At 42.1% G+C, this 16,759-nt stretch overlaps 1 protein-coding gene across 2 annotated transcripts; it reads left to right on the forward strand.

Moving 5' to 3' along the window:
* The first annotated feature begins 1,199 nt into the window (after positions 1-1,199).
* On the forward strand, positions 1,200-15,847 carry gnat2 (guanine nucleotide binding protein (G protein), alpha transducing activity polypeptide 2). 2 transcript variants are annotated; one of them, XM_061219154.1, is made up of 9 exons: positions 1,200-1,305; positions 8,779-8,821; positions 9,814-9,955; positions 10,552-10,709; positions 11,338-11,466; positions 12,080-12,209; positions 13,149-13,302; positions 13,992-14,200; positions 15,119-15,847. In XM_061219154.1, the coding sequence occupies exons 1-8, from the start codon at positions 1,200-1,202 to the stop codon at positions 14,180-14,182; spliced, it is 1,053 nt and encodes a 350-aa protein (XP_061075138.1). In that variant the 3' UTR covers positions 14,183-14,200; positions 15,119-15,847. The 2 variants fall into 2 exon arrangements, with proteins under 2 accessions (XP_061075138.1, XP_061075139.1); XM_061219155.1 differs by lacking the exon at positions 1,200-1,305 and adding an exon at positions 8,066-8,158.
* Positions 15,848-16,759: the final 912 nt, after the last annotated feature.

Here is a 16,759-nt window from a genome sequence, read left to right on the forward strand (position 1 = left end):
AAAGATCTGAAGGGCAGAATACCCATCAACATATGGGCTCTCGCACATTCTGAACTATTACTGATCAAAGATCACACAATTAAACACCAAAGAATGCTGTATTACAAATGCTGTTCAGACAAAATGCAGAATAAAAATGTTTGAATATGCCAATGAGATGCAGTGTAGATAATTATGACACAATGGGGGATCTACTTAAGCAAAATTGTGCCAGCCCCTAATCCAATGTTGTGAGTGTTGAGTTGCAATTTTATTGCAACCAACTTGCTTTTGGTGTGCTGACTTGGCTGAGTCTGACTGGCGATTGGAGGGTGACCCTTCTGGGCCTATGGCTTGATACAGACAGTGGAAATTAAGTGGATTACTGCAGCAGCCATGCAAATCCAATGGTTTTCATACTGCCTTGGCCAGAGCCAGGAAAGAAAATCTTCTGAATGAGTCTTTCAACCAGCAGATCCTAATCTCACTGAAACAGGAATCAACTTTATGACACAAACCCTGGATCCCTCCAGAATACACTCTTCTAATTTCTGCCCTCAATATTACAGCCAATACAAGAAAATGAGAATCAGTTTGCCATGTCTTTGTTTTATTTTGCAGTGGTTAAAAAAAAAATACATGTTACATGTTGAGGTCAAGGGAAAACTACATGCATAGTCAGTCAAAATGCAGCTACACACCAATGTTTGGCATGGCATATACATGTGGCTCAGTCGATCACATTATGCTTAATTAATTTAGTTATTTAATTTTAATTGGAAAATGGGGGAAACGCTAACACAGATTATGAATACAATTCCTAAACTGTAGATATGAACTCACTGCCCATTCCTACCTGTCCTGTACACTTGTATCATTTCAACCTTCACTTTTGTCCTCTGGGTTGGGCTAATTGGATTTAACTACTTCCTGTGTGAAGCTAAGCAACTCCTCCCCAATCCTAACCAGCAAAATTGGGTTTAACACAGAAGGACTTAGGAGTGGAAAGAAGCTGAGAGAGAGGACAAGTCCCATCAGCGATTGAGCAGTGTCCATCTGACTGCCTTGCCGTGTACACCTCCGGTTCCCCTCCCCCCCCACATCACACGTCAAGCGCAGAGCGTGCCTATTTTTCACCTGCAGCTCCCCTTTGTACATTTGTCAAGATTTCTTTCCTTGAGGACTTGGAGGATTTGGAGGAGACAGAAAGTGAAGACACCATGGGAAGTGGAGCGAGCGCTGAATCCCAGAAGTCCAAAGAGCTGGAGAAGCAGCTGCAGCAGGATGCAGACAAGGACGCCAAGACCGTCAAGCTACTGCTGCTGGGTAGGTCCTGTTCCCTAATGCAGAGACACATGCATTTTGCCTGGCCTCCAAGCGCCATTGTCCCTTAGATAACTGGCTTCCCTACTGAAGAAAACCGCTCAAGCCAGATTTTGAAACAGCTAGTAGCTGGTTGATCAGTTCAGACCAGCTCCATACTCAACATGGTTTGACCAGCTCAAGCTATGTTTTTATAAAATCTGGTCATTTCAAGCTGCTCGCAGCTGTATTTTACACCAGGGTTGGTTCTTGAATAGATACACTCCACCCAAACAGCAATGAACATTTATTCTTGGGCATAATGTATTGCATTAGGAGGAGTACTGTACTATAGGATGAGAAGATATATCCCTGTGTATCTGTTTCAGTATGATTGCTGCAGATGATTCAAGGGCTCCAGAGTGTGCCATGAAGCACCTTTGTTGCCCTAAATATGGACGCCAGTTAATACACAATAATACAAATATACATTATATAGCAATATGATAAACCATGCTGTGTGCTGAAATGTAAACCAAGAGTGAGGGGTAGCTTTGTCAGCTCAAAGTATCCTCCAGTGGTCGTTTGTGGGTGATTGTGTGAATATAAAAGACAGTCCTAGCAGACAGATGATGTCTTCTCTGTTTGAAGGGGGATATCTAAAACTCCGGTTTCCTCCCACAGTCCAAAGATATGCAGGTTAGGCTGATTGGAGAGTCTAAATTGCCCATAGGTATGAGTGTGTAAGTGAATGGTGTGTGTGCCCTGCGATGGACTGGCGACCTGTCCAGGGTGTATTCCTACTTTTCACCCAATGTATGCTAGGATAGGCTCCAGCCCCCTGCAACCCTGTTCAGGATAAGCGGGTTAGGATAATGAATGAATGAATGAATTCAATTAAATGCATCACTTCTCAGGAAATCCAAAAAACACTTTACATTCAAGACACACAAAATCTGTCTTCCAACTCTTTTCCATTGCTAATTGTGGAGTGGGGATTAATTGCCAAGAATACTGCTTCATCACGGAGGATGAAAGTCACATGGAGATTCAGAAGTTTTTTTCTTGTGAGACAAGCTTCTTTTTTCTTTCTTTTTTTACCTTTATTGCACTGGATGTTCATTGGTGAAAGCAGGACAGTAGGGCATGAATGAATTCTACAAAGTTGAAAATGAAATCCTAATCCAATTACACTCTTTACTTAAGTCCTGGGCCACCTGGGTAGGCTTTCTTTGCTTCCTGTCCATTCGGAAAATAGGCCAAATAACATATATGTTTTATATTTCGTCATTGGATATTGCACAAGTTTGTGGGCATTTCTGTTCCACATATTACCCTTGATAGGAAACAGGTCTGGCTGTTTCAATTCAAGTTTACTAATCTTATTTTGTGCACTATATATTCATAAAGATATGTTCATTTTGATAGAACCTTTTATTTGATCCTTGTATTGTCGTTTGATTTTTACCATGGGTTTCTTTTTAAGTTGATCTTGCAAAAGTAGACGGTAGAAAGCGTTGACGCAGTAGAAGTCAGAGTAATTGAAAGGGACAGTTGTGTCTTAGGAGTGACGCTCATCAGTGTGGAAGTGACGGTGAAGGGGGAGGTCATCAGAAAATCAGCCAATGGCGAGTCATTCCCAGGGGTTCACTGTAACCCTCTTACCTCGTCTCCCTCGTCACTTTGACAGACGATAATCATCTTTCTTCTGACTTATGACCAGGATTACTTCATATCCCTCTCTGTACACACGTGTACCTATGACCTCCTAATGCAAACGTACGTCACAGGGGCTAAAGCACAAATACCTAGGCCTTTCTCCTGTCCTGTTTAATGTTGCTCAAGGCTGAATGAATGTATTAGCTGGGGTGGGAGGATCAAGTAGTGGAAGGTGAAATTAGCTTTTGTAACTGATTGTATGGGGGGAGGGGGGTCGGTGGGGAAAAAGGTAAATATAATATTTCTCCTTGGCCACCTACCACAACCCTCTGGCACCAAAAATAATTTATGTGCCTCAATAAATGAGAAATGAGAAAATGACAAATGCTCTGAAGTATTTTGGATATTTAGGTTAGAAGCTTTTACGTTTTTTGGTGGGGGGGTTTTTGCTCCAGTTGATCAAAACTTTCCAATTTGGTGTAATAATTTTTTGGGAAATATTATTGTTCACTGCAGTCTTGCTTATCCTATAAGAAACACAACATTTCTCATTAAATCGTGTTCAGCATGCAACTGTACTCAAATACACCGCAGTGAACTGGATACTGGATAATGAACTGGCTCTGGCCTGATTATTCTACACAGTTGATCCTGTGCTGAATGAATAATAGAGATATAGACGATGATATAGTAAGATAACTTGAGTTAACCTACAGCTCTGTACCACTATCATACCAAATATTCTCCTCGGACAATATCAATCCGATTGTCCTATCTGGTATGGTTCTAAGAGATAGCAGGGCATACAATCTCTCCACATTTTGCTTGTGGAATTGTAAGACACATTCTGGCTTATATATTGAATGAATTGAATGTATTCAGAATTCAGAACAATTCTATTACCAAGTTAAATAGCTACAAATGAGAAAGTTACTGTACATACACACGGGTTATACCGGTTAAAAATTGCTCTGAAACATTCACCTCAAGCTAACTACTGTTCACATGATTCCACCAGGATACAGGTGGAATCAGGAAGGATATCGGGATACAGGGATCTGCAGTTGGGACATGTTTTTGTATGTATTAAGTAGCCATTTGTTCATATGCAATCCAGTTACACCTGAATAATAGTTAAGCACCTATGATTGAAATGTTTCAGAATGTGCTTGCAAATAGAAGGCAAAAAATATTTCTTGTGATTCTCAGTGTTGCATACTGGGATCCATTTCAACAGTGTATTTTTGTATATGCCTGAGGACCCTGATTCAGTTTCTCTCTTCACACTAACTATATCAAATGTGTGTTTAAAAACTGCAGTACTCAAATACAAATACAGCTCAAGTTAATGGAGAGCTAGGCTATCGCATGGAACAATACACTCTGTCAACAAAGTAGTGTTTGTGGTCACAAGTAAACTTCTGAAGTATTAGTTGGCTTTGTCCTGAACAAACATTAACACAGTTTATGAGTAAACTTTGCTTAAATAAACTTAAATTCAGATCATTTTGAACATTTGCCAAGATGCTAGTAAGAGACTTGTACCCAATCAAAAAAAAAATCCATCTCCTTACATTCATAAAATAGAATGCAATGCAGGCAGAAAAGTGTGAAAGACTGAATACACCAATTTTACCCTCATACAGACTAATTTGAAGTAAGATACTTGGTACAAGCGAATAGCATCTTGTGCAGGTTAAGATTTGGTGATCTGACCCTCTGCACAATATTTACTGTTAAGTGTACTAGAGACAAACCATTCCACAACTGAATTAGAGGAGCACTGCATGGACTACACACTAATACAGCAAAAGTGACCATAATAATTATGGAGAGTTGAAGGATATATTTCATTCATGCATTTGCATAGATAATTGAACAGATATGCCCAGTTGACTGCAAGTCAAAACCACCCAGAGTTCAAGTAGAACAGTTTGAGTACTGCTGGCCTTGGCCAAAGCTGTCTGAATGGTTTCCTCTTGAATCCATTCTCAGTCTCACTTTTAGATAGGGACCATTATCCAGTCATAGATAATTGCAGCTAGTTAGTAGTATAGTACAGTAGTTGTTTTCAAGTAAAACAGGCAAAATTGAAGTGGCAAATTCTCTCCCTTTAACCGTCTTCTGGTCAAAGCGCAGAAGCACACACTCCTGCGTCTGAAAGCCACAAAATCAAACTCCTGGTAATGAAAGGGGAGAGTTTGGGTTCTGATTAACTGGCTCTCCTTCAGGCAGACCCACTTAATCAAGTGTGTACACGCATGTGCACGTGTGTCCTGAGTACCTGTGTGCAGGACTGTTTGACACCCGGGTGATGATGGGATGTCCTGCTCCGGTCTGACGTCACTCTAGACACTCTGGGGGCTAAAGGGGCCACGCCCTGTTTTGCTCTCTGCCGTCACACCCAGATTTCACTACCTCGTTTCATCAGCTTTGATGCAGGCGATGGCAAATCTGGTTACTCAGGGCTTTTCAGCATCCTGAGACTCCTTGGATGTCATGTCCCCTGCTTTAAGTCTGATCAATTTCCTGAATCAGAAGCACCTTAAAACAACAAACATGAAAATAAAAGCAACTTCAATGCAACCTGTACAACACCACAAATTCACAATATCCCCTTGTTGTATGTTTATGTAGCATGTGATATATTTGCGTTGCCTCACAATTAATTTATTTTAAAGTAGCTGTTCTCTTAGCCATTCTTAATATACATTTATATAACTACTTTTGAACAGTAGTTATATAAATTGATAAAACAGCTGTAAACTTTTAAACCAAAATGTAAAAAGCGTATTTCCAGTAAAGGAATATTAGTTGTGGGCTGGATGGCTCATCCTGTTAGGACAATGTTGCAGTATGTAATGAGCCCAACAGTGTGGTACCAGACCTGGACCACCCCAGTGCTGACTGTGGCTGACAGTCCTGTGGGGAGACCCAGAATTGGATATCAGAGATGTGAGGGTTTCATGACAGTTCTCACCATGCATCAGTAACCCCTGCTGGTCAACTGGGCATCCAGTCATGAAGGGCCTGTTTTACTAAGACAGTATGCTCTTACACGACCTTACAGCACACACAACCTAACAACACAACCAACGAGTGGTGCAAAATAGATACCATGACCAATCATTCATTGGTTTAGCATGTGCTAAAGGCCTTAGTAAATCAGGGCCGAAGCGTCTTCCTCTGACTAATATCAGTGTGGGCCTGACTCTCTGTGTTATATGAAGTGGTGGGGAGAGTATGTGAAAAATATGTTTTTAGAGTGCCCCCTTGTGGCTCCTGGGCAGAGGAAAGAAATGGCACAGATGGCAGGTGTTTTTCTGGAATCTACAGTAACATTGCTGCTAAGCTAAAGGCAACTGTTCTTATTACTCTGAGGTGGAGAAATATAAAAAAATCAGTCTGGTTCTCAGCTTGCTCAATTATTTTACATCCATCACTCTATCCATTATCTCACCCACTTATTCCAGCTCAGAGTCACGGGTTGGTTGGAACCTGTCCCAACATGCATTGTGCGAGATGCAGGCATACACCTCGGACAACATTTTACATTAAAATTATTTTACATTATTTTCTATAGATAGAAAAAAAAGGGAAAATGTATTGTACAAACCAAGCTGCTGTCTGGTAAAATAAAGTTTAACAGGATTTGGACTTATTTTGGCAAAACCATAACCATATGTCTATTTACTTGTAGCTTGCAGCTTTTCTTGAAGGGGTCAGACATTGCATTTGGAGTTTAATAGATTGAACCTATGTGGAGAGTTTTTGTGCCACAACAGTATAAGCACGGAGTCACAAAATGGTGTGACTGTGCGACCTGGAGCCTCCGGTCTCTGGTAGTTTTTAGTGTGTGTGGAAGTATGATGCAGTCTATAAATATGAGGTGACGTAAGCAGTGAGAGCTGGATAGTGGACAGTCACACTGTGGTCAACGCTGCCCTCCAGATGGGATGGAAAGGGAGCTGATGCTCCTACCTCTCCTCCTGAGAGGTCAATCCAGTGACGTCACCCTTCATCTGATTAGCCAATCGTACCCCGGCCCTGCACCCAGGCAGTGGAGGGACTTAACCTCCTGAGACCCAGCAGAGAAAAAAAAAAAGTTTAAGCATCTTGTTTATTAATTTATATATATACAATAAGTGTCTTGGATGAAAAAATCATGTTGCAGTAAAACATTTTTTAAATATTATTTCATTTTTATGGAATGTCCCCTTGTCAGTTGGGAAGCCCCTGTCAGGTTACTGGCGCCATGGCAACGCCTCTTATCAGTGCACTCCTGAGAAGCTTTCCCTCAGGCTCCTTATGGACGGCTCAGTAAATCTAATTGGGCCGCTTTGCCTCTAATCTTTTTAGCAAGCACTGTTAAATCCAACATGCCAGATGTTGATCTCATGAGCTCCCCCTACATTGTGTTTGCACCACTCAATCCAAGGCTAGGGACAGAGTGCAAAAACATCAGGTCTGGGTAATTGCATCGGGTACAGCTAGGGGGCCCCAAGGCTAAGTTTCTTGTTTCCCTTCTCATTTAATATTCACCAAAAAAAAAAAGATTTAAAAAAGCTTTTTTAAAAAAGCACTCAACTAAATCCCAAAAGGAACTAATTTACATAAAAGTCTGAATAAATGATGTATTGTCTTCCTTTTTTATTGGTAGACTGAATGGCCACCCAAAATTCATTTTCAAAGGAAGTCAAACTTTAACCGTCACGGCAGGGAACTAATTGGGAAAAACTGAGTTGCGTGCAACAAATAAGCATTAAAAAAGCTAAGTCTTGTAAATACTGTGTTGTCATGTTTAAGTCTACAATAAATTTTGGCCGGGATAAAAACAATGAAGCAATGACGGTTTTTTTTTTCTTTTTTTTCCTATCATATTTTGGGAGACATCCCAGAAAACAGAAAAACCCTTGGATTAAAAACACCAGTTTGATTCTGGACGGACCTGGGTAATAAAACTGGCAATTAAAACATTTAACACAAACAGAGGAGTGGCTGGAACAATCGGGTATGGAACGGAGACAGCAGGGAAGTGGGAACGTACGATGTCCAATGGCACAAAAGGCCAATCACATGACCACGAAGACATAAAAACAGGAAGTGACAGAGGCGGTGGAGCACAGGCTGAAAGTTTAGGTTGTTTCCGTGGGACAGAGCTGACCGGTTTGGACCCATTGCGGCATCCGCTGCCCGTAATGGTGTTCATTAGTCTGTAGTAAGTGTGGCCGAGGGCTCGTGGATCCCAGCCAGGCACAATGACATTGGAAGTTGCCTCAGTCACACCACAGATAACCTCCCCCGTATTTTGCTGATTCTGATAAAATTACCGGCTTAAATTTTCCTTTCAGAAGAACTGGATGATTTAACCGGATTTAACTTTGCGTTGCTACTTTGCCGAGTTTTAACAACCACCCTTTACCCCATGGCAATAATGCCCTGTAACACCAATGATAACCTATGACATCAGTCGTCCTGCTTATTCCCAGCACTGTGAGCTAAACATCCTGTTTCCCAACACAGTTCCTTGGTTTTAAAATTTGAAATCTGTTTTCACAGTGAACTGGCCTTTAAGCAATACTCTATAGTTATCATTATAAAGTATGAACATACATTTTGGGGAAGGGTAGAAGAGGAAATACAGATTGTGGTCTATAGAATGTGAGCCACTGTGGAGGCTTTTGTATTATTACATATTATTGTAAGATATTATTTTCTTAATGTTATTTTTTATATCTAACTGCAATGTTGTGGACCTGGAAACCTAAGATTTGCACTCTTTTTATTTTGCTTGTATAAATGGATGTAGCAATAAACTGTATAAATTGACTGTTACAGGTGCTGGTGAGTCAGGGAAGAGCACCATCGTAAAGCAGATGAAGTAAGTACAGTCTGACGCTGAAGATTATACAGTACCTTACAGTTATTTAGCTGACATTTATCCAAAGCAACTTACAGTTGATTAAACTAAGCAGGGGCCAATCCCCCCTGGGGCAAAGTGGGGTTAAGGGCCTTGGTCAAAGGCCCAACAGCTGCACTGATCTTATTGTGGTCACACTGGGGCTTGAAGCAGCAACCATCCAGGTCCAAGTCAAGCACCTTAGCCACTATATACACAGATACTGAGAAGTCACTAAACATAGTTACTAAGATATTTTACATTTAGACAATAATCATTTTTGTTCTGGGCTTGTTTCAATGAATCCTGAATGAGACTGTAACTCTATAATGTTACATTACATTTCATTTTTATCCAAAGCGATGTACAAAAAAGTACACATCAAGTTCATTTTAACAAACTACAGAACAGGTCATATAAGCTACAACTGACATAGAATCAGTTGTACAGCCAAATGATTTCCAGTATACATGGCAAACAGGTCAAGTCAGTCAGGAATTAGCACAGTAACAAATGCAAATGCAAATATCTGCAACAGTCCTAGATTAGACTAAAGACTCCACAGTGGTCTTATGGTCCACAGCTGTTCAGAGTGGCATAGGGAATGCGTGCAGTGAGTGATTATGTATGCATTGCATCTGTAGGTATAAATGTGGGGTTGTGTGTATCAACAGGTTGGTTACGCAGATGTGTGTGCGTGTTTGCATGGAAATATTTTGAGGGAGAGAGAATCTGGGAAATCACTGCATATGGGTCTGTTTATGGAGCTTGAGAATATGAATCTACAGAAAAAAACTAGCTGAGATCCACGCCCTCTCACTGTACATGGTGGAAAAATACACAACAAAAATGTCTATCAAACAGAAGCTATTTTTTAATAAAGATATACTTATGCTCTTTACCTCTGTAATGTCTGATAGAGTGATAGAGGGGTCTGCCTCACCTCTTGACCTCCCTTTCTTTGTGTCTGGCAGAATTCTTCACCAGGGAGGTTACACGAAAGAAGAACAGATAGCATTCAAGGCTGTCATCTTTGGGAACATTCTGCAGTCTGCGCTGGCCATTATCAGAGGCATGCAGCTACTGGGAATCAACTATGGATCGTCATCTGCAGGAGTGAGTCTGCACTCACACACTCACATACTCTCACACACTACACTCACACACACACCCACACAGCTCTCGCTCTCGCTCTCGCTCTCACTCTCACTCTCACTCACTCTCACTCTCACTCTCACGCATGCACTCACAGACCCACAGACCCATGTGCGTGCACCCACAAAAGCAGACTCACACACTCACACATTTCTCCTTTCTCTTGTGACATGTTGTTACTGCTGTTTTAGTGGATACGATTGTTTGTTCCCCGATTAGATTTGTCACACTCGTGCCTGTCTGAGCCCTTGCTTACGCTAATGATAATGGTACTGACAGTACAGCAAAACACAGAATGGACCGTTTGCAATATACAGGGGAAGGAAACAGACACCAGCTTGATAAAACCACATATTTCCCCAAATCCACAGCATGAATTTCAAATACTTCCATTTTGCACACATACTGCAGCTAAGCCATTTTATGTTTGGGGACTGTATTAGTCACATGAATACCTGGCTGCATCACAACAGCAGATGGTTTGATGATATGAATTGACTGATGGATGAATGGGAATGGATGAACCAGCTTTAATCTCACCCCCGTCCCCAACGCAGGACGACGGTCAGAAGCTGCAGAACCTGGCGGACTCCATCGAGGAGGGCACCATGCCCAGTGAGCTGGCAGATGTGATCAAGAGGCTGTGGAAGGATTCTGGGGTCCAAGCTGCCTTCGACAGGGCAGCGGAGTTCCAGCTCAACGACTCCGCTTCCTAGTGAGTCCACTCCCACCTCGCCATGACATCATGGCCAGGGAGAGACACCAAAGATCGGACAGACAGCTTCTCTGATGCCTGGGTTTGGATTCTAAAAGTGCCTGTTTAGTTCCAGTGCAGAAACGCGAGTGGCAAATTGATGTAAACCCTGCTGGAAAAAAACTTCTCAAGCTAGGTTTTGAAACAGTAACTGGTTGACCAGTTCAGACCAGCTCCATACTCAACATGGTTTGACCAGCTCAAGCTATGTTTTCAACTGGCTGGAAACTGGTAATTTCAAGCTGGTCATAGCTTTATTTTACACCAGGGAAGTTAATGGCAGGTAATCAGCACTTAGCTAACTGCTACAGGGACTGAGATAGTTCCTTGCTGGGGTGTAAATGGATTCAACCAATTCTACTCAAAAGGCGAATGTTAAATTAAATTAAGACATGGGATGTTGGGAATTCTCGGTATGTCCCAAATCAATTTACCATGGTTTTCATTTCTGAACCTGGATCTTCCACCTCTGGTAGCAACAATTTATGCATTTTACAATTCTAATTATTGTATGTGTACTTTGACATATTTAAATGTATTGTGGTTACATACGTATGCATGGAAGATGCTCACAGAGTGTTTCCCACAGCTACCTTAATGAGCTGGACAGGATCACCCTGCCGGACTACCTGCCCACAGAGCAGGATGTGCTGCGCTCTCGAGTGAAGACCACCGGTATCATCGAGGAGCAGTTCTCCTGCAAGGAGCTCAACTTCAGGTGAGTCCTAACATAAAATAGCAACCTCACCACCATGGGGAACTGGAGTCCAGAAAAATGTTCAGTGTTAAATCAACTTTTACAGAGTAAATATATATGGGCCCATCTGGAAACTGGTTAACACTGGTCATTTCACTGTGTAGAGACCTTAGCCCAAAGATTGGACTGAAGGAACCAGAATAGATGCTAGGTACTATTTTTATGTGTAGTTCACTGTTCTGGAAAAAGATATCTGTCCATTACATCCGTATGCAATGAAATGAAATAATACCTAGTTACGTAACAAATCGCACTGGCACAAGGCAACACACTGCACAGCATGACATGACATAAGAATGCACTGGTTGTACATAAAAAGACCATGAGTAAAATACGAGAAAAAACCGAAACATTCATTTGCTTTATTTTGAAAGGTTCTTACACCCTGCTTTGTTGCCAGGAATAATTTTAGGTTGCAGTTTGCAAAATTTTTGGACATTTATACAGCTATATACTGTATATACTATAAAAGTAACACACGTTAAGTACCTTGCTCAGTGGTACAACGGTACAGTGGTTTTCCTGTATTGTGCTTGCAAACCATCCTGAATAACAATCTTTGGTTGCCGGACAGGATGTTCGATGTGGGCGGACAGAGGTCCGAGCGTAAGAAGTGGATCCACTGTTTCGAAGGTGTGACCTGCATCATCTTTTGTGGAGCCCTCAGCGCCTACGACATGGTGCTGGTGGAGGACGATGAAGTGGTGGGTAAACCTGCAACCTCTACTATGACCACGTGGAGCAACCCCCTACCCCACTCACACCTTTAAAATGAGTTACTTCCCAATCCCCGAGACAGCCCAGCACACATCCTCTACAACAGCTGATAACTCCTCCCTAAGGGTCCCATAAGTCCCCCGTAAGGGTCATTTTAGGTTGGCAAAATGCACTCACTTTTATCCATGCGCGGTGGGACAAGTCCATACACGTAACGTGGCAGAGGAGGAGGAGGCTGGACACAGCTGGCTGACAGAAGGGAATAGCTGAGAATAGCAGGCAGACAGTGGCGCTGTCTGGATGGGTCAGGGTGGGGCAATAGCCCCGTCATCAATCTGCGTATTTTAATATTTTACATCAAGGCAGAATTTCAGCTACAGTTTGAGGCCTGATAAATATTAGGCCCAGTGGCTCAGCTAGACTGGAGAATAGATCTTTTCATTAAGTGGGGGCTGCCTCCTAGTTAATAATTGCTCATATTAGTGCAGATAAGCCACAGTACAGTTCTGACTAATCTCCTAGTTTCACTGGTGGGACACACGCATCTGAGTTCTTCGTTTAGTAACAGTGGGATAAGGGGGCAATGTGATGCCTGCCACTGCATTATCCAAGACCAAACCAGGGAAGTAGAATTCAATTCTGTAGCCAGGGCAATTGCCGCATCCCTCCCCCTCTTTCTCTGTTCAGCAGGGGTGAAGCTGGGGTAAAGTCCTTGTGTAAACCCACAGCTATTATTCGGATAGTGGAGTCTGACCCTGTCTGGAGTTCGCATTGTGAAAACCCATATTTGAAAAAGGCTTCTGTGTAATCTGCAGTATGTTTAAAAATATCTACAAATGTATATTCCTTAAACTTGGCTGGTCTTGATTTAATAACACACGCCTATGTGGTTAACTCACTGGTTAACTCCCTCCTCCTCCTCACAGAACCGCATGCACGAGAGCCTCCATCTCTTCAACAGCATCTGCAACCACAGGTTCTTCGCCACCACCTCCATTGTGCTCTTCCTCAATAAAAAGGATCTTTTCCAGGACAAGATCAAGAAAGTCCACCTCAGCATCTGCTTCCCGGACTATGATGGTCAGTGGCCCCTACACTGCAGCCTGTGGCACTCCTAACATTCATTTCAGAATGACACTAGGTTTAAAGCAGCAATTTGTATTTGCAATGAGATATGCTCTCAGGCTGGGCATGCCTGCCATGCTGTGAGGAAAACTCTCACTTCCTTCTGTGAATCATGAGTGGGTGGGTCTTCTGTACCTTTCACTTCCAAAGAAACATAAATCATAAATTAAGTTTATGATGTTTCATTCATTATCTCGACGTAGTATAATACGGATTGCCAATTCAAATGACTATTACTAATGACAAATGTGCTTGGTTTCCAGAAAAATATTTGTTAAATCCTTGGGTGGGTTCCTCTTGGAGACTATAATGTTGGCTGTAAATCTTGGCCATTTTGTAATATTGTCATCCTGTAGCTGACGTGATGTTTGCTGATTTTCTATGTGGAAGTTGAGGCCAACTGCTTTCATAACCCTATGCAAAATCCTCCAACCCAGTGTTGCCCAATGTGTTTTCAAAGAAGGCACACTTTTGATATATTTTACATTTTGAGGCACATGATCCCATTAACCACTGAAATGTTACAAAATGTCACTTGTTAATTTGCGGTGGAATTGAAAAATCTTCCATGGCACGCTGGTATGCTGTGAAACTCTGGATGAAGAACTCTGCTCTAACTTCGGTCTCGTTCTCGGCCCCGCTAGGTCCCAACACGTACGACGATGCAAGCCTGTACATCAGGAGGCAGTTTGAGGACCTGAACATGAAGAAGGGGGTGAAAGAGATCTACTCCCACATGACCTGTGCCACGGACACACAGAACGTCCAGATCGTGTTCAACGCAGTCACGGACATCATCATCAAGGAAAACCTGAAAGACTGCGGTCTGTTCTAAGCGGTGCTACAAACACAGGTAGGCTGACTACGTGCTCTATTCTAGAGCAGGGATCGTAAAATCTGTCCCTCAACTCCAAATCTGGCCCTGGTTTTATTTTCTTCTGGGCCAGGTAAAGGGAGAGTGGAAAAGCAGCAGTTCTCTGCCCTGGAGGACAGGGTTATAGAGCATATCATTGTTAATATTTTCCTGTTGAGGCTCAGTTGTGGCATTTCCTAACGGGTTATGCCCCCCCAGTTCCTTGTTCTGACGAGCATATTGCGCTGTCTGTCCAGAACTAGCAGAGGAAAAAGCATATTGTTGCTGAATGGCTTACTCCACATGAACAGAGCCCACTTCTGACAATTGGCCATTTTCATCTGGCTTGCAAAAACTATACGCACCGGCCTTTTTACCCATGCAAACTGCAGCAATACAGTTAATCTGTGCTCGAACCCTGGGAGGTATTAACTAAATTAAACCCCCCGCACTGCCATAATTGCTCTCAGTTGCTTGATGTCATCAGGCTGTAGATCACTGCATTAATTATAACCAAATAATAATTGTGTTCAACCTTTAGACAGGATTGTATTGCAGCAGATGAGGCAATAATCCCAGAATGAGAACGCGATGCATCAGCTCTGACCGTGTCCACGGCCAACTCCAGCCTGTCACTGCAGTCCTAAGAACGGAGTCTGCAGAAAACATATGCATTTAATTTCCTCCCCTCCCCACATTCAAAACAAGGCCCACGTGTTTGTGGGTCTCTCTGAACCGAGAAGGCTCAAGTTCAGCTGCATTTGTGACTGACAATTACAAATCGGCTTCCAATTACAAATTTATTTTATGTATGTATATATATGTATACACACAAGATATACTTTATTGTAGATCATATAGTTAATGAGAACTGTGAAACTAAAATGGCGACTTCATGCCACCCTTCTTTCTTTTCAGCGCTCCCCTCTCTCCCTCTCTTCCATACCTGATCGGTTCACCGGCTTTCCTTCCGAACTGCTCCGTCAGAACGGCGCCCCGACGTCCCACCCCACCGGGCGTCCGTCTCCGTGACGAGCAGAGGCACACGCAGGGATTCGGCCAGCCTGCAACCCCACCGTCACCAGAGCTCACCCAATCAGAGTAGCGACATGCACAAAATGTTAACCCAGCCCGGTAAAAGGCAACAAGGTGTCCCGTGAGGTCAGCGCGTTCGACAGCCTGGTGCGGTACCTGACGCCGGAGCTGTCCGTAGTATAACGGGAGCGGCTACTTTAAACTGAACATTTTCGCTCATTCCTCATCAGATTCCTTGGTTTGCCATTCTGTACGCAAAATACCGAACAGATCAGCACTAAAGTTGCAAGCTCTCCCCCCTCCCCTCTGCATTTTAATGGTTTTTATCTAGTATTTAGCACCTCAAACTCTGAAATCATAATTATGTAAAATAAGAAAAAAAAAGTTTAATGATTTGTTACCCCAGGTACTGTTGTACAGTATACATATTTCAAAATGAGGTCTCTACTTTGATGTAATCAGTCTGTTAATTTAAAGTACGCAAGGTTATTATTTTATGCAAGGAGAAATTCCAAATACATAGAAATGAATCTCAATACATTTCTACATAAAGATAGACCCAATTTCTGTATATGTTAAAATAAATATTTTAAATATTCAAATAATGTGAACCTGTAGCAAAGTGTTTTATTTTGACGCCAGTAACTCCGTTCTGTAATGTAAAGGCAAGAAATAAAGACGTATTAGCTCTTCAGTCTGTGCCTGCTTCTTCCATACGTTCATTATACAGGGCTGTTGGGACCTTAACACTGATCCAGAATCTGACTGCTTTTCAGAGGTAACATTTTCAACACAACATCAGTACAAAGTTTAATCAAAACCCAAGGACGATTGCCATCCACCTTTGTGAGTCACAAATTCATCCCAAAAACAGTGCTGATCTTGCAAGAGAAACCACTTTTTTATACAATTAAAAATGAGACCAATCGGCACGGATAATATTTTACACAATTACTTTCTCAGCAATGTCCTTATTATAAACATGTTACAAACATCATTTAACATATAAGTCAAGGCGGCGTGTGTAGCTTAGTGGTAAAGGTATATGACTGGGACCCGCAAGGTCGGTGGTTTGATCCCTGATAAGCCGCAATAAGATCCGCACAGCAGTCGGGTCCTTGAGCAAGGCCCTTAACCCTGCATTGCTCCAGGGGAGGATTGTCTCCTGCTTAGTCTAATCAACTGTAAGTCGCTTTGGATAAAAGCGTCAGCCAAATGACATGTAATATATTAATATATATATAATGAAGTCATCAGGCATGTTTGAATAAACCTGCACATATGAATATGCCTCAAAGCGCACTAATAATTTCACATTTCCTTTGGTATACAGAACACTAGATGCAACATCTAGGATGGGATATTTCAGATGTAGAAGATAAGTGCTGCTTAACTGCTTTATGATAAAGATGGTTTTAACTTCCAATCATGAATTAATTCTCTACAGCCAAGTGATTTATGTCCTTGGGGAAATTTCAGGATTGTTGATCAAATATGATATCACCAGTATCGTACCAACATGAG

The sequence above is a fragment of the Conger conger genome, chromosome 14 (genome assembly GCF_963514075.1).
Source record: "Conger conger chromosome 14, fConCon1.1, whole genome shotgun sequence".
NCBI classification, from domain to species: Eukaryota; Metazoa; Chordata; class Actinopteri; order Anguilliformes; family Congridae; genus Conger; species Conger conger.

Bases quoted from the DNA above. Each gene is read 5' to 3' on its own strand.
- gnat2 (XM_061219154.1), top strand. From the start codon at position 1,200: ATGGGAAGTGGAGCGAGCGCTGAATCCCAGAAGTCCAAAGAGCTGGAG. The intron at 1,306-8,778 runs GTAGGTCCTGTT...TGACTGTTACAG, and splicing joins CGTCAAGCTACTGCTGCTGG to GTGCTGGTGAGTCAGGGAAG. The intron at 11,467-12,079 runs GTGAGTCCTAAC...GTTGCCGGACAG, and splicing joins TGCAAGGAGCTCAACTTCAG to GATGTTCGATGTGGGCGGAC.